Raw genomic sequence first — 20,883 nt, 5'->3', positions numbered from 1 at the left:
GCAATGGGTGGGAATTGACCAGGGAGCGATTCAACCTAGAAAGAAGGAGAACTTTTCTGGCAGGGGGGGGGGACACTGGACTCATGAAACACCTGGTCTACGAAGGCTGTGGGGGTTTCATCCCTGGAGACCTTCCACCTGTCAGAAACGGTGTAGGGTCCCCTGCTTGGGGGGGGGTCAGACTGGATGACCTACAAGGTCCCTTCCAACTCAGCTGTCCTGTCCTGAATACAAGACCCTCAGGGAAGGGGGAGATGGCAAGACTTTGAGCAGAAAAAGCCTCCATCCTGTGAAGACGAGTGACTCAAATACAATGTTTTAAATAATTGGGATGATATATATGTGTGTGCATATGCTGCTAGAAAGCTTTCGTTCTGTCTGTATATAATTACAGTAGTCTGTATGTATATGCAGGTTTTCTGGTTCTTTCAGAAATGCTGAATAATATTCCAGAATTGGTGAAATATTATGGACTAGATTTGAAAACAGGAGAATGACTGATGTATTATTCCCCACAGCAAAGAGAAACACAGTGATGGTCAAACTGATTCTTTTATCCAAATAAGAGATGATATTTATTCTTGAAATTGCTTCCGGATTTTGTATTTGCAAAGCGAAAGAGGAAAAAAACCTTTGGTTATTATGCTTATTATTATAGAAATAGCTCGTGTACATACTGGGAGGAGGCAAGAGCGAAAGGGGGGGGGGGTTGTATGATTGTTACCTCCTGTTGTGCCCACCCCCCTCCCTCGGTGGGTTTTTCCTTTGTATTTTATAGTTCAATAAACTAATAAAAAAGTGAGGCATGAGATTACAAGTGGATGGAGAAATGAATAATTGGGGAATAATTGAATCAACTGGAAGTACGGGATTCATTTTACTTAAAGACATAAGTATAGATTAGCAGAGCTGGAAGGGGGCTGGCAGGCCCTCTAGCTCAAAGCCCCCTCCCCAAGCAGGAGACCCTACCACGCCCGTTCCTGGCAGAGGGCAGCCCGGCCCCTCTCTTGAAAGCCTCAAGGGGTGAAGCCCCACCACAGCCCCTGTCCCCCTGCTCTCCCCCCTGTCCTCCTGGTTTCCTTGGTCAGTTTCCACCCATTGTTCCCTGTCTGGACCCCCCCTCCCGCTCTGGGGCAGCCCCTCCAGGGTTGGAAGAGTGCTGTCAGGAAATAAGGGAGCTGCGTTTCTGCTTATATTCTTCCCTCTTGCCACAACCATCATGACACACGGTCTTCCTAGGAGAAAGTCACCAGGCATTTCAGCCCCAGCAATTGAAGCAAAAGTTATGGGCAGTGGTGTTAGCTGAGGAGCCCCTTGTTATTATCTTTCTACCAATAAAGTCAATTAAAAGAATTTGTGAAATGTCAAATACTTTCTTTTGCCTGATTATATTATTTGCTACTGCGGTTTTATATACATCTTTTCTCTCTTTTTTTCAAGGTGTTTCCAGGAAGCAAATGTTAATTTTAAAAAAATAAAACAAACCACTTGCTGTTAAAAAGGCCAAAGCTGTGATATTTCCCCACGTTCACAGCCCTCCTGACACTGACCAGGCCATCATCAGTCGCTTCTCACTTTGCTTCACAATTCTTGCCCCTCCCCTCCCTCCCTCCCTCTATGCCCCATGCACACAGGGGGTCCGTTAGGAGAAGACCAGAGGTCGTTGGGGGGCATTTTCCATGGCAAGCTCTGCAGCCAGGCTGGGCCCGAGGGGAGGGGCCAAGGGGGGTCCTCTGCCTAGACTGGGTCTGGGTCCAGCCCCCCTGGAACTCCTCCCGCTCTGCTGACCCACCCCCACGAGAGTCGGGAGTTGCCAATGAACAACCTGGACATCCCACACCAGAGGGGCAGTCGGAGGGCCGAGGCCACGCAGGGCTCACCCAGGACTCCGTACTCCGAGAGGGAGCTGTTGCACACGGTGTAAGGGGCCTGCTCCTCCCACAGGTGGTTCATGGGGACACACGTCCTCTTGTCCACGTTCTGGTCATGCAGCACGTGGTGGCGGTGGCTGCCGAGGGCGAGAAGAAAAGCACAGGAGAGGCGTGAGAGGCGGAACCTCTGGCCACCTGAAATGTACGGCTGCAAGATCCGACATCACAAGGATCCCTGGAGAGCCCAGTCCCCTGGAGGGGCGAGGGGAGCCCTTCCTTGAACAGGCCACCCAGGGTCACCGTGGCCCCCTTGTGAGGCAAGGCAGTTACACACTCCATAAAACAGGACGTGTGGAGGCTGTTACGCCACACGGCTGCTTCCCCTCAAATTATGGTGCGGAATATTCTCTCGCTCAAGTGGCTTCTAGACGGGAGCAGCTTCCTCGCTTCCCTCCTCCTCTCCTCCTCCTCCTCCTCCTCCAGCAGTCCTCAGGGCCGGCGCTGGGAAAGAGCCCCCCCTCTGCTGCCCCCCCACCCCCACCCGCCACACACTGGCTGCTGCAGGGCCCCCCGAGCCCCATGAATCAGCCCTGGAATGGGGCACCGCAAGGGGAGACTCAGGGAAGAGAGAGGTTCTGTGGGACAGATGCCTCCCCCAGATGCAGGCAGGGGCTTCGGTCTCCCGTGCAGCCAGCAAGGGGCTCTTAGCCGAGTGAAACAAATTAAGGTGATTTAAAAAAACCGGGACCAGCTTGGCTCACAGGTGAGAGAGGGGCTACGATAAAGCTAATTGAGGGAGCAAAGTTAGATCGCTTCTCGCCTCATTTGGAGGGAAAAGAGCCAGCCTGACTGCCCAGCCCCCTTCTAGCTTTCAGAGTAAAACTGCGGGGAGGGGGGGCGCTATCCCATAATAAGTAGCATTTTCTGCAAGGGGCGGGGTCATCTTTGGCAGTTTCACCAAACCACGCGGGGAGAACTATGGCTTTGGAAATCGTAAAATTCTAAATCGGATCTAGAAAGCAACAGGGATCTCTCAGTGGTGTCCCCCTCACAAATTTCACCCAATTCTCTTCTGTTCTCCCCATCCCCCTCTGCCCCTTCTGGGGGTTCTTGCCGCCAGTTTCCCCGCAAGGGGTTCAGAGGTTCGGATTCTGCTGCCCCAGGGAATCGTGTCTTGTTTTGAACTGACGTGCGGTGCATCACAGGAAATACGCACGGCAACAACACACCCTACCTCCGAGGCAGGCCCAGGGGAGCCACCGAACCCAGGCCCTACAATGTTCCTCTTGGTGGGGAAAGGGGCTTTTCCCAGAGGCCGCTGGGATTTCTTGGGTCCCTTCCCTTGAAAATGCTTCTGACTGAACGGTGGGGGGATGGGAGGGGGCCTTGGCAATCCTTCCTCTCCCCACATTCGGTCAGAACCGAGGAAGCTTCTCGGGGGGGGGGGGGAAGTGAAAACGTTTTCGAGGGAAAAAGCCAAGAAGGCCGGCTGTCTTTTGGAAAAGCAACCTTGGGACAACCTGGACGATGGATTCGCCTCCCCCAAACCGCTCGTGTTTCCTCCCCAGGGCAGGGCGGATGATTGACAGCTCACCTGAAAGTCCCCCCGCTCTACATCCTGGCCGCTCAACCGGACGTGGATGCCCCTCTTTCAGCAAGGAACCCGAAGGCCATGTACTCCCCCAGGGCCCAGTCCACTACCCGGCCGGTGGGTCATCTCCAGGCGGCTCTTCAGGATCCGGGAAAGTCCCTGCAGGGGAGAGAAAAGGAGCCGTGACCGGAGAAAGAGAGAGAGAGAGAGAGAGAGAGACCTTGGCCTGCTCTCCACCCACAAACCAGGAGGAGGAGGAGGAGGAAGGAGTTTCCTGTGATGCTCGTTACTTGTCACATAACAAAGGGAGGGGGGTGGGGAGGGTGAAAATCTAATGAACCCCCAAACAAGCCACCTGGGACCGGTTCTCGCAAAGAGCTGAAAGACACCACAATACGTGGGCTCCACGGTGGCCTCATTGGAGCCTTTCGTCCACTTTCATTTTGTGGCAGTTGTGCGTTTTCCGCTCGCTGCAGCACCTGACTCAACTCGTAAAACTTCCATGAATTTAAGTTCCCGCCAGGTTCCAGTTCTGCCTTATTATTTTACCTGGTCATTGTTAAACCACAGAATACTTGGAGTATCGATACAAAGCCTTGCAATATTGGATACCGTGATCCTCCCTATTACGTCATACAGGTAATATATCTGCCTTTAAACCTGAATCCTGAGACCGGGATCTACCGTATTTTTCGGAGCGTAAGAACGCAGAGGAATATAAGGGGCACCTTAGTTCTTGGGGAGGGAACTAGGGGAGATAATCTGCTTAGCAGGATACCCACCCTGGCTGCCGTCCTCAGTCGGGTGGGCTCCAGCACCTTATTTTAAAAACACCTTATTCTGCAGAGTAGCAAGGGAAGAGCCTGCAAGGGGGAGGAGCTGGGAGCATCGTTTGCACCTGGAGAGAAACAGCCTGAGCAGCAGAGCAATGGGGGGAACCCTGCAAAGACTTAGGGCTTGGGAAACACTCTTCTTTGCAGAGAGAAACAGCGGAAGAGCTGGGAAGATGGTTGGCCGCTAGTTAGGGCTGGGGGGTGGGGGTGGGGAGAGTATAAGACGCACCCTAATTATCAGCCTCTTTTAGGGAGGAAAAAAAGTGTGTTTTATACACCAAAAAATACGGTGTCCTTCCCCAAAACAACTTAGCATCCATCTCTCAGTTGAGTTACCATTTTTAACCTCTGGCTGTTTGATTTAAATGCCTACATTTCTTTATTTTAAATTCTGTTATTCATGAAATAAGCAACAAAATGCTGGCAAAAATACTTATCAACAAGAAAAAAGCATATTCTGCACTTTGTTCATGGAAGAATGAAAGATTTGCTGGATTTGTGACATTTCTCAACGGAGGCGAAGGCTCTGTCCCACACTTACCGTATTTTGCAGAGAAGGGAGGTGCCCCTTCCTGACCGTTTGGGTGCGTCTCATCCTCCGAGGTGTATAAGGGGGGAGGGGGCCCATTGGGGAAGCTTTCCCCCCCCCAGCCATAACTAGGTGCCCCACGTTTTTCCCTGCTCCCTCTGAAGAAGGGGTTTTTGCAGCCTAACTCTGCTCTGGCTTCTTTCCAGGCCTAACCGGAGGGTTGGAACATATGCTGAGGCTGAACGGGACGGACGGAGGACGCCAGCCGGGTGGACTGGCCCCCTTATTTCCTCCCCAAAACTGAGGGGGCCTCTTATACTCAGAAAAAATATGGTATGTTAAGGCTCAATATCCATGAAACAAAACAAGATTTCGCTTTGTTGCAAAACCGACAGTTTCAACTCTGGTACATCGGATAAACTAAAATCAAACCAGTCCAATTGCCTCTTCAAAACTGGAAACAAACCCATGAAGTAGCAAGCAGACGGTCCAGGGGCGGTTTCTTTAGAACCAGTAGCAGAAATTGGGCCGCCACTGGCTAAACTGGAAAGCCATGACCAGCGGTCCCCTGCTGCCCAATGGGGTCCTCTGGTCACCGTGGCTTGCAACCCCCCACCCTCTGCCCATGCATAAGGGCTTCTGGGGCATGCGCAGAGGGTCACTTCCGGGTGCTTCACGTGACGTGGCAGGGGAAATGCGCACCACCGTCATGATGCGGAACCGGGAGGGGAGGGGAGCCCAACCCCATAAGTGCCTGTCTGGGTTTAACCAAATATTCAGCTATGGAACTTTCCAGCCCCTGCAGAGCTGCTTCGTACGCACGGCTGCCTCCCAAGGCCTTGCTGGGGCCTCAGTGGGACCGTTTTTGCCGGCTGACGGCCACTCGGACAATATCATTGCCAGCACTGCAGCAATCAAGGCTCCTGGGGGGTTTTAATTGCCCAAACCTCCTGTGGATCCATCTCAGAGGAAGGGGAAAATATAAAATAAAACATAGCCAGCTGACTGAATAATTTGTTTTTAGGCCTTCGCAGCATGGCTAGAGACACAAAGATGTGGAACATGGGAAAGTTGACCCCTTGGACAAGGCGGTCAGTGGTGAGGAGAACCCGCGGAAGCAGAGGCTTTTTAAAGGCAGAGATGATTCCCTCCACCATCCTGCCCCTCCGGCTTACTTCTTCTTTCTCCTTTTCCTAAATAGCCCACCATGCAAGACATTATTTTTTGCCTTTTAGCTCTGCCCGTTCGCTTGGGGGGAGGCAGGAACACTGAGCTCCGCTGTAAAAGGCACAAGACTTGTGTTTACGGCCCGTAAGAACATCTGCTGCAGCTGTGTTTCCTCTGCTGCCTTTTGGCTTCCTTCGCTGTTGAGCGAGCGCTAATTCCAAGGAGATGTTTGCCCACAGCTTCTTCCTGGTGGTTGCAGTTCAGTTCAGCACCCTGACGTTCAGATTCAAATGGAGGTGGTGAGAGGAGTGGAGTTGAGGGGTGGGGATGCTCCCACTTTGGAAAACCACCACGTGGCTGCTGCAACGGGGTCTGAGCCCCAGCCATGGGGAAGGGAAGGGGGCGGTTCCTCACCTCCGTGGATTTTGAAGCCTTCCAGGGGCACAGAGCTGGCAACGTGGCCAATATGGGTCAGCAGCTCCTCAGAGATGCCTGTGGGGGGGCAGGTCATGCTCTTGGGTTCGCCATCCAGGTTAAAAAACCCTGGAAAACAGAGAGAGAGACATTTGGAACAGCATGAAAAACCCTGGAGTCTCCTCTCTCCGCCCCCCCCCCCTCTGAAAGCCAATGGAGGAATCGCAGCAAAAAGGAAAAAACCCAAGGGCAGAGTTGGAAGGGACCTTGGAGGTCTTCTAGTCCAACCCCCTGCCCAAGCAAGAGGCCCTAGGCTAGCCCGGACAAGTGTCCAGTCCCTTCTTTAAACGTCCCTGCAGGCGAGCCCTTCCACCGGTCCATTTTCCTCAGCGGTTGCAGGTTCGAAGGGTGTCAAATCCCCAGGGCCCGTTTGTGTCGTGGCTCCCAGGCCAAAAGAAAAACGGATGCCACAGCTTCGTCCTCAGTCGGAGCAGAGCTGGGGGGGGAGGGGGGCTGCTGGATGAAACCGGAAGTGGTGGAGAGAGGGACACGGGGGAGGGGGGGCACTGCACTCCCTCCATCTTCTCCTCTTCCCACCACTTCAGATCCCACCCAACTCTGCGAACACTCCCGGTGTTTATGAGCTTAGAGCTGTCTTGGTATTTCACTGTCAAGTCATGGGGGCTGTCCCAGTCTTCTTTCGGACTGCTGGGACCGGTCTGTAAATCCAGCATTGGAGTCCAGACATCCCACCTGCCAACTTCTAAAACCGGAGTTCAAATTTGTATTAGTTTATCAAAAATGCAGAAATAAAAAGAGAAACCAAAACCATGGTGGAGATAAGGGAAGGGGGAGGGGGGGGAGGGGAGGAAAGGTGCAGAGGGCAAAAGGAGAGCACTGGATCCCACCGGCCATCCTGCGTTGCTTTGATGGCTGCCTGTCACAAAGAACGTGGGGGAGGGGGATAGAGGGAGGGGGAGGTGTCAGGAACCAGAAGGGCCAACCAGAGGCCACGGGGGGAGGGGGGGGGAGGGGGCTGAACCATCCAAGGACACAGGCAGAGGAACGCAGGGAGCCCGCCCACTGAACAGGCACCAAACTTTAGCACTGTTACCAAAACAACTGGCTTGAACCTGATTGGACATCGCACAAAGATGACCAAAGCGGTGGGGGAGGGGCTGGGAGAAGAGAAAGTAACTGGGTTTATGCGAGAATCCTCAGAACCGGGTTTTGCTGAGGCTGCAATGACCCACTTGGCTTTTAGTAAACGTTTGCCTTTTGCCACAAAGGAAAACTGCCGACCCATCAGCCTGACATCAATGCCCAGGAAGGTTCTGGAAACGGTAACTAGCAGTCGGCAACAGGTTTGTCCAAAGCAGGCCATGCCAAACCAACCTTACTTCATTCTTCAACATAGTGACTAAATTAGTAGACCAGCAAAATACTGTGGACATAATGGACCTAGACTTCTGCAAGGCATTTGACAGAGTAGACCACCACCTACCTCTTGGTCAGCTACAAAAAAGTGGGATGGCTAGCTTCACCACCGGATGGACTCACCACTGGATGATAAGCCGTAACCTTAACGAGTAGTCCTTGATGGTCCTACGTTTACATGGAGAGAAGCAAGCGGTGGGGCACCACAAAGGCTTCGTCTTACACCCAGTGCTCTTCAGTATCTTCACAAACGGCTTCAAGTCAGGGAAACCAAATGTACAGATGATACGAAGCTGGCAGGAATAGCTGAGACCCCTGGGCTCAAGAGCCAGGTGGACCTTGAACAGGCCTGAATCCGGGGCCCTATCTACCGAAATGAGATTCAACGTAGACTTACACGGAGGCAAGAAAAACCGAAAGTGCAAATACGGACTGGGGAGAAACCAGCTTCAATGTTTCTAACTGTGAGAGGGACCTTGGAGTCGTGGTGGACAAGCTCCTAAGTGTGACCCCGCACTGTGCAGCAGCAGCAGCAGCCAGAAAAGCCTAAACTGCATTAACAGAGGGATACAATCACGACAATGTGACATACTAATGCCAATCTCTAAGCCTTAGTAAGACCACATCTGGAATACCACATCCAGTTCTGGTCAGTGCAGAGAAGAGCAATCTGCATGATGAGGGGACCGGAGGACCTAGAACGTGAAGAAGGGTTACAGGAAACTGGGCATAAGGACCAGGGGAGACAGGATAGCGGGCCTTGCAATGCTTGAGGGGCTGCCCCAGAGAGGAGGAAGGGGGTCAGGCTGTTTTCCAAAGCACTTTTGAAGGCCAGACAAGGAATAACGGATGGAAACTGACCAAAGAGAGATTCAATCTGGAAATAAAGAGACATTTCCTGACGGTGAGAACCATCAATCCAGGGAACAGAAGTTGCCCCTCGGAAGTCGTGGGGGCTTCATCGCTGGACGCTTTCAGGAAGAGACTGGACTGACACCTGTCAGGAGTAGTAGAGGGTCTCCTGCTTGGATGGGCCGAGGGGGGAGGGGGTTTGGACTAGGTGACCTACAAGGTCCCTTCCAACTCTGTTGGTTTAATCTTTCCTAAATGCCTAAAAGCTGAGACAAGCGTGACAATAAGGTGATAACATACAACCTTAACTTTTAATAGATATACTGGCCATTTCTATAATAACAAAGCTATCTAGAGAGCAGAACCCTAAATTGAACTTTTTTCCCCCACCTCCCACCTCCAAATGTGGGTTTGTCCTATTTGTTTGTTTGTTGATTGGATTTGCATGCTGTCCCTCTGTTCCCAAGAAGAAAGAAAGTTAATTCTGTCCTTTCAACTTCCAGGGCCCGGAGACCTGGCCTGAGAACGGGCCTCTCCACCTCTTGCGTCAATGTTTTAAATTCTGGGACATATAGCCCACCCAACGCTTGATGATTTCTATGGAGGCGACAGACCACTTTCAGGCTGGGAGACGGGAGGAGTTCTCGCCCCCTTTCGTAGGGGAGGGGCTCTTTTGGGTGGGGGGCCCCGTTTCCCCTTTCGGCTTCCCCTGCCAACAGCTTCTGCCTTGTACATTTAACATTTGAAGAGGCCCCCAGGGGGACAGATGTAGGGACGGTTAGAGAATGATAATAGGAAAGCTGTCACCACCACAAAGGTTGCTGGAGAGTGCGTGTGTGTGTGTTTGTGTGTGTGTCAAGTGGGCACCCATAAATAGGGGGGATTTTGCCCCCCTTTTTTACATGTTTCACACGTTGATACCCTTGATTACCGCAACAATTATAATATTTAACCAGTCAAAACACATTATTTTAAAGTGTGGAGACATTAGCCACATTTGGGGGGGGGGCTGGGGGGGCGGGGGGGGGGGGAATAGTGAAACACGATTAGTATCTCAACACAAATGCCAACCGTCCGGTTACCTGGCCAAGGAGAATCCAGCCAGTGGTTTAATGTGGAGAATCTTGTTGTCTTTGGGACCTGGTGTAAGCTTCTTCACAGATCTTATCGTACTTGGCAATCTCTTCCTGTAGAGTCCCAGGGGGGGGGGGGGGGGGGGAGGAGAAACCACAGACTGGAGTGAGTGGCTTTGGTCAGAGAATTCAGCCAACCCTTGTCCAGAATCCACCTTTGACTCCCCTTCTGCATCTTCCCTCTTTGGCCTCCTCTTGAAAAAGGCAGACGGCCTCCTTGAAGCAGCTTAAATATGGTCCACAAGGGAATCTGAGACGCGTCCCAACCAGTAGGGGGGAAGGAGACACCACATCACTTCCAAATGAATCTAAGCCACAAGACTAATTTAATATACTCTAAGGACACGACGTCCACCTTGCCTCTACAGGTGTAACCCTAACTTTCCCAATGTGGTGCATCTAGAAGCCGGTAAACCCCAGTCCTAGGCTGCCTCACAACAGCAAACGAGGATCAGCCGCAGTTCTCGGCAGCAGCAGAAGGAAGGACCATCCTTGGGTGGCCAACACACGTCTACCCAACCATCCTCTGATTTCTCAAATGTGCACGACTGCCTCCCCACAAACACACACCAGAGCCCTCTGCAAACCACATCTTGGATATTCCTCAGAGAGCCATGTCCCAGCAAAGGACCCACATTCACAGTTCTCTAGGGGAACCCTTGGGGCATTTGAACCCCATGTCCAGACTTCAGAGGGCCCTCAACCGCAGCCACGCTGAAGGGAGGCCTGGATGCTTGGGAAGGGCTCTCCCTCCCTTCGTAGGGGACCCCGCGAGGGAAGAAGCCTTCCGAAGGGTGTGGCTGTGCTAACCATGATTCAGGGTTCACCGCTGTATTCTAAAACTGAAGTCCTCACTTGACCAATGGGCTCACACCTGACGTCTCTTCAGGACATCCCCCCCCCATTGTCCCCTCCATCCCCCTTCCTCACCACGAACAAAGCTCTCCAGGAGAACAGCTGTGTAGGGCACCCACGCCCCTGGGTGGTGGTGGGTCCCCGTGATCTGGCCTTGCTTCCAATGACACTGAAACCCATCAAATCTTCCATCCCTGGTCCCTGATTTGCTTTTCACCTTTCTGGTTATTATTCACTCGTCATGACTACTGGCCATGGCTCCTGTTTTGCTTAACACTGCTAAACGTTCAAATGTTACTTTGTTTTTAATGGACTTAGAAGTTTTCCGCCATTTCCCACCCACCGCCACGGTCTTCTACCTCAAACTCTTGCAGAGTGGACCACCCCACCGGCAATGCTCCTGGCCACAACCACCCGCCCGCCCCCACTGCCACGGTCTTCTACCTCGAAGTCTTGCAGAGTGACCACCCCACCGGCAATGCTCCTGGCCACAACACCCGCCCGCCCCCCACTGCCACGGTCTTCTACCTCGAAGTCTTTGCAGATTGACCACCCTACCAGCAAACGCTCCTGGCCCACAACACCCGCCCGCCCCCCACTGCCACGGTCTTCTACCTCAAACTCTTGCAGCGTGACCACCCCCACCGGCAATCAGCTGGGTCCGCATACTTCTTCAGCACTGGCACCTGCTTTGAAATCTGCTTGTACATCAGGGGCTGAGTGAACATGGGCTCGTCCATCTCGTTATGGGCCTCGTCTTCGGTAACAAACCTGCAGAGGGAAGCAGGGGAGAAATCCAGAAGGTCCCGGAGCACGTTCTGGAGAACCGGCTGGGGACGTTTTGAGTAGTTCAGAGAACCTACGGTGGACCTCTTCAGTAGTCTGGAGAATCAGCAAAACACCCTCCTGGGGTGGCCCCAGATTGGGAGGGAGTGAAGGTTCTCGTAAGACCCTTCCCCCCAGGAGCGTGGAGGGAGTGGAGGTCTTGCAGTACCCTTCCCCTGCCATGCCCACCAAGCCATGCACACACAACTGGCTTTTCATCAGGATAAATCCGAAAGAAGTCTTCTGGGTCACCCTAAAGGTGGTTTTTCAAGGGGCGACTGGACTATTTTGGTTGTGCTTGGACAGCCCTCTCTAAGCGGTTTACAGAGAGTCAGCCTCTCGCCCACAACAATCTGGGTCCTCCTTTGACCCACCTCGGAAGGAGGGAAGGCTGAGTCAACCTGGAGCCTGCTGAGATTCGATCTGACAAACTGCTGGCAGCCAGCGATCAGCAGAAGGAGCCTGCAGTCCTGCACTCTGACCACTGCACCACCAGGGCTCTAAACAGAGCAGAGAAATCCTTCCTTGCTTTTCCGATGTCTTTTTAAAAAAACCATTTCCCATGTAAAATGGTGCTCAGACTTATTCAACTATGAATTATTGATATGTATATATTTATTTATTTCTTAAAATTATTTGGCCCCTGTCTTCCTGTAGGGCCAACAGCCAGGAAGGCTAAAGGGAGGTCGTAAAAAACGAAGAGGAACAGAACAGAAATGACACAGCCACAGAGCAAACAACGGCAAAGGAGGAGCGCACCCAGTGGCATAATCATAAAGGCCGGGGTGGGAGGCGGGTGGAGAGCGGAGGAGCGAGGCAGGGGGGGGGGAGGTGGGTGCCACCAATCCAGCCATCACCTCCAGCCATCGCCTGCCCTTTGTCGCTCTCAAAATATGAATGGTCAGCAAGAGTTAAAGAGGAGAAAGATTCCTTTGGTTCCCTGCAGAGAGGAGCATCCAATCACAGCCACCTGTGGTCATCGACATCTACAAGCATTTAAGGGAAACGGTCAGCTGATCCAGACTGTTTCGCATTCGGGACACTTTCCATGGAGAATTGGAGGAGGAGGCCAAGACAGGGGTTGGCAGCCCTCAGCTCTGCAGCCACAGGCGGCTCCCAGTCTCTCTCTCTCTCTGTGTCGCGGCTCCCGGCCCCTTCACGGGTTGGCCTCCCCCCTCCCCCCTCCCCCCTCTTGTTCCTTTTCTGGAGCCCAGCCCGAAGCGGCAGGAAGCGAAGGCGGCCTAATGGGCAAGTGTGGCACGAAGGCTCCTGCACCCTCCTCCTCCTCCTCCTCCTCTCGTGACCCCCTGGCCTGGATGTGGGGGGGGGGAGCCTGCCCATGCGTGGGGAGACCCTCCTTGAGTGAGACGCTGCCCAACCCGCGTTCACCTTTCCTGAGCGCTGGCCCTCCCTCCTGGCTCAACCGCAGCCGGGCCAGAGGGAGGAGGGGGGGTCGCGAGAGAGCGCAGTGTCCCTGCCCCCCCACTGCACGTGAGGCAGCCTCCGCTTCCTGCTGCTTAAGGCTGGAGTTTGCGCCTTCCGCGCTCAGCCGAGGAGTTGCTGTGGGGGTGCGGGAGGGCCGGAGGGAAGCTGCGTCCTTACGTGAGCGCCCACCCACCCACCCCGGCATGTGCCTGCACTGCACTCTGGCGCTCACTGGAGGAGGGTCTCCCCACGCATGCCCACAGCTGGCCAGGGGGCTGCCAGAGGAGGTGGGAGGGGGAGGAGGGGGGCAGTCACCCACACACTCAGAGGGGGAAAGAGAGAGAGTCTCCGAGTGATACACAGAGGGGGGGAGAGAGGGTCAGAGACACAGAGGTACAGAAAGGGAGGGCAGGGAGGGGGAGAGAATGGTTTTTGTGTGTGTCATGTGACTGGGCGGGAGTGAGTGACATCGTGTTGGCCACGCCCACCCAGGTTTTGTGGCTCCCGGTGTGTGTGTGTTTGTGTGTTTCCTTCCTGGGGTGTGTGTGTGTGGGAAAGGGGCTCCCAGAGGTTCTCTGAGGGAGGTCTCAGGGCCTGGGGGCACCGGGGGCCTCTCTTCCCCCAGGAGACCTCTCCTTGGCAGCACCAGCAGAAGAGAGGCTCTTGCGAGGAAGGGGCTGCTTCCAGGGGCTCTGCTTCAAGGGAGGGGGAAGGTTTCTGTGCACCCACCCGGACCTCACCAGATCGATGACCACGTCTTTGTTAAAAGTGTTCCTCCACTCGGCAGCCACACTGCAGACGTACATCACTGCTTCTGGGTCATCCGCGTTCACGTGGAAGATGGGCGCATTCACCACCCGGGCCACATCGGTCGGGTACGGAGAGGACCGGGCCATCCGCGGGTCCGTAGTAAAGCCAATCTGAAAGGCGAGATAAACGGGTGAGCCGAGTGGCTGCAGTGCTCCTCCAGGGGACTCTCCCCGCTGCCCTTTTGCCTGCCGCCATTCCGTTGCCAAACAGAGGCCGTGATCCAACCGGCCCACTGGTGACACTACCTAGCTGGGTCGTGAAACGCCTGCAAGGGAACCACCAGGCCCAAAGACCACAAACTGAATGGCAGAGACCGCCTTCCGCTGGGATCGTCAAAGGCTCTGAGGTTTAAGGGTTTGGGGACTGACTTCTGTGACGTCATGACATTGTTTTCAATTTAACAACATTTCCAGTGAGCAGAAGAGACGAGGGGAACAAAACCTACGCAGTCCGTGGCCATTCAAGATCAGCTTGAACACGCGTGATGGCCTTGCTTTCAATTCAGGGTTAACCTGCACATGCAACCCAGTATTATTTTGTCTAGTGACTCTGGCCTTTAAGAGAGGGGGAGGGAGGGGGAGGGAGGGAGGGGCGGGGAGGGAGCCAAATTCCCAAATGTGTTGGGGGGGGGGTTGCAACTCTAGTTAACCGGACCTTCACCTATATATTTTTCTGCCATAGAAGAATTCGGCTTTGTGCGGGACCAAGGGCTGCATAGGTTCTGTCATCCGTCGCAGTCGCCCCAAGAAGAGCCAATGAAAGAGGAGGGAGCCACTCAAAGGCTCCGGGGCAGCCTCTGCCTCGTACCTGGTTGTTGACCACAACGTGGATGGTGCCATTGGTGGTGTACGGCGGGAGATCACTCAGGTGGAAAGTTTCGTAGACCACTCCTTGACCAGCAAAGGCTGCATCTCCATGCAGAAGAATAGACATCACCTACGTCGTGATGGGTTCAAGAAATAATAACACACCGTCACCCACCAAGGCCCCTCACCCACAGGCACAAACGCTTTGATCACGAAGGTGGTGCCAGCGCATTGGAAGAGGATCTGCGAAGGGGGAGCCGTTGCTTGGACGTTTCTTTAAGGGCTACTGCAAGGCTTTCAAAGCTGCCCCCCCCCCGGAGCTCCTTCGCGCCTCCAACCCAGAGCAGCTCCGAAAAGAGAGCAGGTGGGCCTGGAGAGATGTGGGCCGCTGCAGCGATTCTGGAAGGAAGATATATTTGCGTTTCCACGGATGACCCTGAAGGGCTTCCTGGCCCTGAGCGCCCTCCCTGTCCTGGGGCCAGACTCTGGAGCTCACCCAGCTTCTCTCCCGGTGGTAAGAGGGCTGTCTCCCACGGTGGCTGACTGCCCCTGGCCAACTCGCTGCGGGGCCCACGTGCCGTGGAACCACTCAAGGCCGGGCAACTCAAGAGAGGCCAGGGAGACAAGGCCCACTGCAATTCCCTCCGCCCTCTCTTGAGCTACCCGGCATAGAATTGCTCCACCGCCAGTCGTCCCTGACCCCTCTAGGTTGCGCAATGACGGCATGGCATGGCGGACATAGTTTGGGTGCCCTCACCGCTTGTACGGACTGTCCGCCCTGAGTCCTGTGGGACTGGCCGGCATGTAAGTCAAATAAATGGACCCCTGGTGGTTTCCCGCCTGCCTTCCATAAATTCAACGGGAGCCCAAATGAGCCTGGACCGAAGCGACTCAGGCAAACTCACCTTTCTGCCCTCGGTATCCCCTCGGTAGAACTGCTCAGCCTTGGTTTTGCCCTGGACCACGGGATCCACCGCTTCCAAATGAGAGGGGTTGGCCACCAGCGACAGGGTGATCTTCTTGTTGGTCACTCGGTTGATTCGCTCGTGATACATCCCCAAGTGGTACTTCACGTCTCCAGACCCCTTGGGCGGTCAGAAATTAGGAATGTTAATGAAAGCATGTGCTCGTCCCAGGGCTGATGGGCAGAATGTTACGCAATGATTCCTGTGCCTAAACTCTGACTTATTTGCCCATCGTTGTCCAATCAGCAAAGGAGAGAAACGTCTTCAAGGGGAAAACCGGAAAGTCCAGTTCGCCCCTTGGGGGGAAAGAAAACCCCCCTTCAAGGTCTGCAGCTTCCTTGAGCTGCTCTGGGTCTTTATTATTTCATAAGTGAGTTCAATCCTAGGAGGAGGGTGTTTACGTGACCCATTAAGTTGCATCACTAGAGGGATACTATCTAGATCAAAGGAGCCACTCACACCCCTCTACAAAGCCCCAGTTAGACCACAGTTCTGGTCACCACACCACAAAAGAGACCCCGAGACTCTAGAGGAAGTGGAGAGGACAGCAGCAGCCAGGAGGATGACAGGGACTGGAGACTAAACCATACGAAGAAGAGCGGCTGGAGGAACTGGGCCTGGACAGTCCAGCAAAGAGAAGGACCAGGGGAGAGACAGGAGAGCAGTCTGTTCCCATACTTGAAGGGCTGCCCCGGAGAGGAGGAGGAAGGGGGGGCAGGCTGTTCTCCAGAGCACCAGAAGGCCAGACAAGGAACAACGGATGGAAGCTGACCAAGGAGAGATTCCACCTGGAAATAAGGAGGAACCTTCTGACGGTGAGAGTGGTCAACCAGTGGAACAGAAGTTGCCTGCGGAGGTTGCGGGAGCTGCAACATTTGAGACTTTCAAGGGGAGATAAGGTGGACATTCGTCTGAAATAGCGCAGGTATTCCTGCTTGAGCAGAGGGTGGTGGACTAGATGACCTACAAGGTCCCTTCCAATTCAATATAATAAATAATTAAAATTTGAGAATTGCCCAACAGCAAAATAATCGATAATACTTCCAGAATAGGTGTGGAAAACTCCAGGTGAATAGTAGGAGTTAGGGGAGACCACAGGGTTTTCTGCGTGTCTCTCTGGTGGCTTTCTGGTGGCTCTGCTTTCTCTATTCGTGGATCATCCCACCCTTCGGTACAACAGTTTCATATTCACAGGGGTCACAGAAGGCCACTTCAAAAGAAATGCACCACGTCCTGACCCCAAAGGAGCTTTTCCAAGAGGCAACTGGACTTTGTTTTTCCTTGAAGACATTTTGTTTCTCATCCAAGAAGGTTCTTCATTTAAAATTCAAAAACTATTTAATATCCAATGTAAGCAATTATTGTTCAGTAACACGGCAGAGCATCAAAATTAATTAAGCAAATGGTCACTTTAGCTTTTATGGAAGATTGAATAACCACATCCCAGTTTGACCAAGACAAGCAATTGCAGCCAACAATATTTGGAAAAGTTGAAGGATATTTTCTTACCTCATCAGCTGCTTCAAGTTTTGGGTCGAATTGACAAAATATTTGCTCAAGTTCTTTTCGAATAACATTTGCCAAGACATTCAGTCTTCCTCTGGGGGGAGGGGGAAAAAACCATCCGAAATAAATCACACGGGGTAAAAAACAACAAACCTACACCCACATAACCGATGGCCAAGATCAGTGGTCAGTGCCCTGTATCACGGTTTAGAATGTTACTGTTTCTCTCCCTGATCCCTTCCCATTATCTCTGTATTTATACCCCACCTAAACGTCAGCAGAACTGTTTTGAAAAATAAGAGAAAATGCTGAAATTAGCAGACCACTTATCAACAGAAAATAAGCGGAAGGACTCGACTGTGGACAAGAGAATTGGGGGGGGAAACAGCAGGCAACAGCATTTAAATGTTAAAATTACTGCAAACTTTAATTTACATTCACGGTAAAGCAAAAGATGAAAAGAAACGATAGGAGGTCCTAAGAAAAGAAGACCAAGGGGAGAGAAATGGTCTTGGCAGCAGAATGGATTTGGTGCAAAGAGGGCGACACCCTGAAGGAAAATCAGGAATAATATTCCACGTAAACCTGGAATTTCCTAGCTATCAGCTGCCATGAGCCAACGGTGCTTCTCCATAAATACGATTCTTGGGTGAGGAGCGAAACGTTTTCAGAGAAGAAGGCAAGAGGATCCAGGTGATTTCTGGAGGAGAAGGGTGGAGAGTCTGCAGAGACACTGAGGGAAGGGGAGGATTGGTCTCGTTTATGGAAAGCGAAATGGATGAATTCTCCCGACCTGCAATGCCATCTTCTTGTCCAGAAATGTCATTTCCCTTACTGGTCCCCAACATGGACAAGGGAGAAGGTGTACAGGTACAAACACAAACAAAAGCCAAGCAGGTGCAGATAAATGCATCTGGTGTGCTCTTTATCCATGTATTATCTGGACCGCTAAGGCTGACCCTCTCTGTTAAGACTCAGGGGGCGAGAGGGTGAGGCCGACCGGGGACAGGCTGAGGCTAAAGGTTTTGGGGGTTTGGGGGAGAAACCACAGAGCCCGGGAGAGAGTTCCAGGCATTGGTCCCTCTGTTGCGGAAGTCGTGTTTTCTGCAGTCACGTTTGCAGTAGTTTACACAAAGTGTGTATCCATGGTGTGCTCCTGTGTTGTTGTGGTTGGAGGTGAAGTATTCATCGACAGGTAGGACATTGCGGCAGATGATTTCATGAACTACATTCAGATCGGTTCGAAGGTGACGTTGTTCTAAGTTGTCCGAGTCCAAGATTCCAAGTCTGGTGGCAGGAGGTCTTCTGCTGTGAGCGGAGGAGCAGAGGGAGGGTCCCACGAAGCCTCTCACACTCGCTCAGTTGCCTTTAGTGTCCGATACGGGTCCAGACAGGTGAGCGGTACTCAAGAACTGGACTGGCAAACGGTTTGTATGCTCGATGGTTAGCAGTGTCATATTGCCAGAGAAGAAGCTACACAAGATTAGATTGACAACTCTTTGTGTCTTCCGTCCTTCCGAGGTCGGTAAAATTGGAACCCGGATTGTTGGGGAGAAGAGGCTGATTCTGTAAACCACTTACGGAGAGCTGGAAAGCCCTGTGAAGTGGCGTATAAGGGCTATTGCCATCTATCTATCTATCTATCTATCTATCTATCTATCTATCTATCTATCTATCTATCTATCTATCTATCTATCTATCTATATCATCTACAGTGATCCCCCGGTTATTGCGTCCCCGACCATTGCGAACAGGCTAATTTGCGATTTTTGAACCCGGAAGTCAAAACACCATCTGCGCATGCGTGCCCTTTTTTTCTATGGGCACGCATGCGTAGATGGCGCCGGGCAGATCAGCTGTTGGGCGGCTTCCCTGGGTCTTCCCCCTCTTGCTGGCGGGAGGGCGAAGCCCCCCCCCAGCACCCGCTCGCCCGCCGTTCGCCCGGCCACCCGCCCTTCGCCGCTCACCCGCCCTTCGCCCGGCCACCCGCCCTTCGCCGCTCGCCCGCCCTTCGCCCTTCGCCCGGGAAGTTCACCAGGAGTCAGCGGAGAACGGCGTGCCTGTTTTAAAACGATCGGAGCCGGCCTGGGGGGGCTTTCCAGCGACCCCTGAGCCCCCAACCCGGGCTCGGGGGTCGCTGGAAAGCCCCCCCAGGCCGGCTCCGATCGTTTTAAAACAGGCGCGCCGTTCTCCGCTGACTCCTGGCGAACTTCCCCGCTTTAGGAGTCAGCGGAGAACAGCGCGCCTGTTTTAAAACGATCGGAGCCGGCCTGGGGGATCGGAGCCGGCCTGGGGGGATCGGAGCCGGCCTGGGGGGGCTTTCTCTTTCAGGGCGGGCGAGCGGCGGGGCGCGGCAGCAGCGAGGAGTTTGCGTGGGCGGCGGGGAAACCCCAATCTTCGGCTCCTCGCTGCTGGGAAGTAAAAACACCATCTGCGCATGCGCAGATGGTGTTTTTACTTCCGCAGCGCTACTTCGCGAAAACCCGCTCATTGCGGGGGGTCCTGGAACGGAACCCTGGCAATGATCGGGGGATCACTGTATATCCATCCATCTATCTATCTATCTATCTATCTATCTATCTATCTATCTATCTATCTATCTATATCATCTATATCCATCTATCTACCTACCTACCTACCTACCTATCTATCTACCTATATCATCTATATCCATCCATCCATTTATCTATCTCTATTATCTAGAGCCGTAGTGGTACAGTGGCTAGAATGCAGCATTGCAGGCTAACTCACTCCTCACTCCAGTTCGAATCCCACCAGGCTCAAGCATGTCTCAGCCTTCCACCCTTCCAAGGTCAGTCTGGTGTTGGGGGCAAGAGGCTGACTCTCTGTAAACCGCTGAGAGAGGGCCGTAAAGCATCACGAAGGGGCATATAAGTGCTATTGCTAAGAGATCCGTTCGCTGTCGATACGTAGCTGTGATGTGCTCCCGATGCCAGGGTGGGGGCTTGAGCCTCGCAGCAATAGCACTTGCCTTCCCTCTTCATGGTGCTTTGCAGCCCCCCCCTCCCCCCAAGTGGTTTGCAGCCTCTCGCCCCTCTGATCATCTGGGTCCTGGGAAGGACTGAAGGATGGAAGGCTCAACCTGGACCCAGTCGGGGCTGAACTGCCGGCAGCCAGCAGGGATAGTTCTGCAGCCCCCGCTCCAACCCCCTGGGCCCCCACGGCTCCTATGGGCACTCTGCAGCCCAGGCCTAGGGGCAGAAGTGAGGCCCCAATCCCCGGGAGGGAATGTTCGGGGGTGGGAGGAGAGGAGGGGTCCCGCTACCTGTGGGGCATGCCCATGATGACGTACTCCGTCCCCATCTCGCTGGACTTGTCAATGATCGTCTTGAGAGCCGGGATCATGACCTCGCACCCCTCCAAGCCCGAAGCGCTTCTCTGATGACCACTTCCGAGCCAGGAAGTCCTCAAACCTGGGGAAGCGGAAGAGCAAACTCTGTTGCTGCGGACAGCGTCACAACCTTAGAAACTGCCCCTGAACGCCAGGGCATTGCGCAGCTGTGGGTCAGCCACAAGTGAGCGAGGGGGGGAGGCAGGCAGGGTCAGAATCCCCCCCCTCCCACACACACGCAGAGAGAATCCCCCCGTGAAGGAAGGAGCCTGTCCTTCCTGTAGACAGACCAGACCCACCAAGAAAGGCCTCCCTCCTCCCCCCTCCTCCTCCTCCTCCTCCTCCCCCTCCTCCTCCTCCTCCTCCCCCTCCTCCTCCTCCCCCCCCTCCTCCTCCTCCTCCCCCTCCCCCTCCCCCTCCGCCTGCTGTTCATCACCAGAGATTGTGCGGGTGGGGGCTCCCCCTCCCCCACTTCCAGAAAGATAAATAAGCAAAACCTCCCTGTGACATGC

General features: G+C 53.6%; 1 protein-coding gene across 1 annotated transcript in view; it reads right to left on the bottom strand.

Annotated features, from left to right (window-relative positions):
• Nucleotides 1-20,883, bottom strand: part of OGDHL (oxoglutarate dehydrogenase L) — a 43,285-nt gene that overhangs the window by 10,934 nt on the left and 11,468 nt on the right. Inside the window, 16 exon segments of the mRNA XM_070751896.1 lie at nucleotides 1,881-2,011; nucleotides 3,470-3,522; nucleotides 3,525-3,578; nucleotides 3,580-3,622; nucleotides 6,408-6,534; nucleotides 9,777-9,828; nucleotides 9,831-9,881; nucleotides 11,127-11,166; nucleotides 11,328-11,431; nucleotides 11,433-11,453; nucleotides 13,673-13,852; nucleotides 14,550-14,678; nucleotides 15,454-15,633; nucleotides 17,023-17,113; nucleotides 20,306-20,406; nucleotides 20,408-20,453. Of these exon segments, the coding sequence (XP_070607997.1) occupies nucleotides 1,881-2,011; nucleotides 3,470-3,522; nucleotides 3,525-3,578; nucleotides 3,580-3,622; nucleotides 6,408-6,534; nucleotides 9,777-9,828; nucleotides 9,831-9,881; nucleotides 11,127-11,166; nucleotides 11,328-11,431; nucleotides 11,433-11,453; nucleotides 13,673-13,852; nucleotides 14,550-14,678; nucleotides 15,454-15,633; nucleotides 17,023-17,113; nucleotides 20,306-20,406; nucleotides 20,408-20,453 (1,403 nt within the window).

This window comes from Erythrolamprus reginae, chromosome 5 (genome assembly GCF_031021105.1).
Source record: "Erythrolamprus reginae isolate rEryReg1 chromosome 5, rEryReg1.hap1, whole genome shotgun sequence".
In the NCBI taxonomy this organism is placed as follows: domain Eukaryota; kingdom Metazoa; phylum Chordata; class Lepidosauria; order Squamata; family Dipsadidae; genus Erythrolamprus; species Erythrolamprus reginae.
Note: the sequence above shows the minus strand (reverse complement) of the source record. Positions and strands in the feature narration are given on the sequence as shown.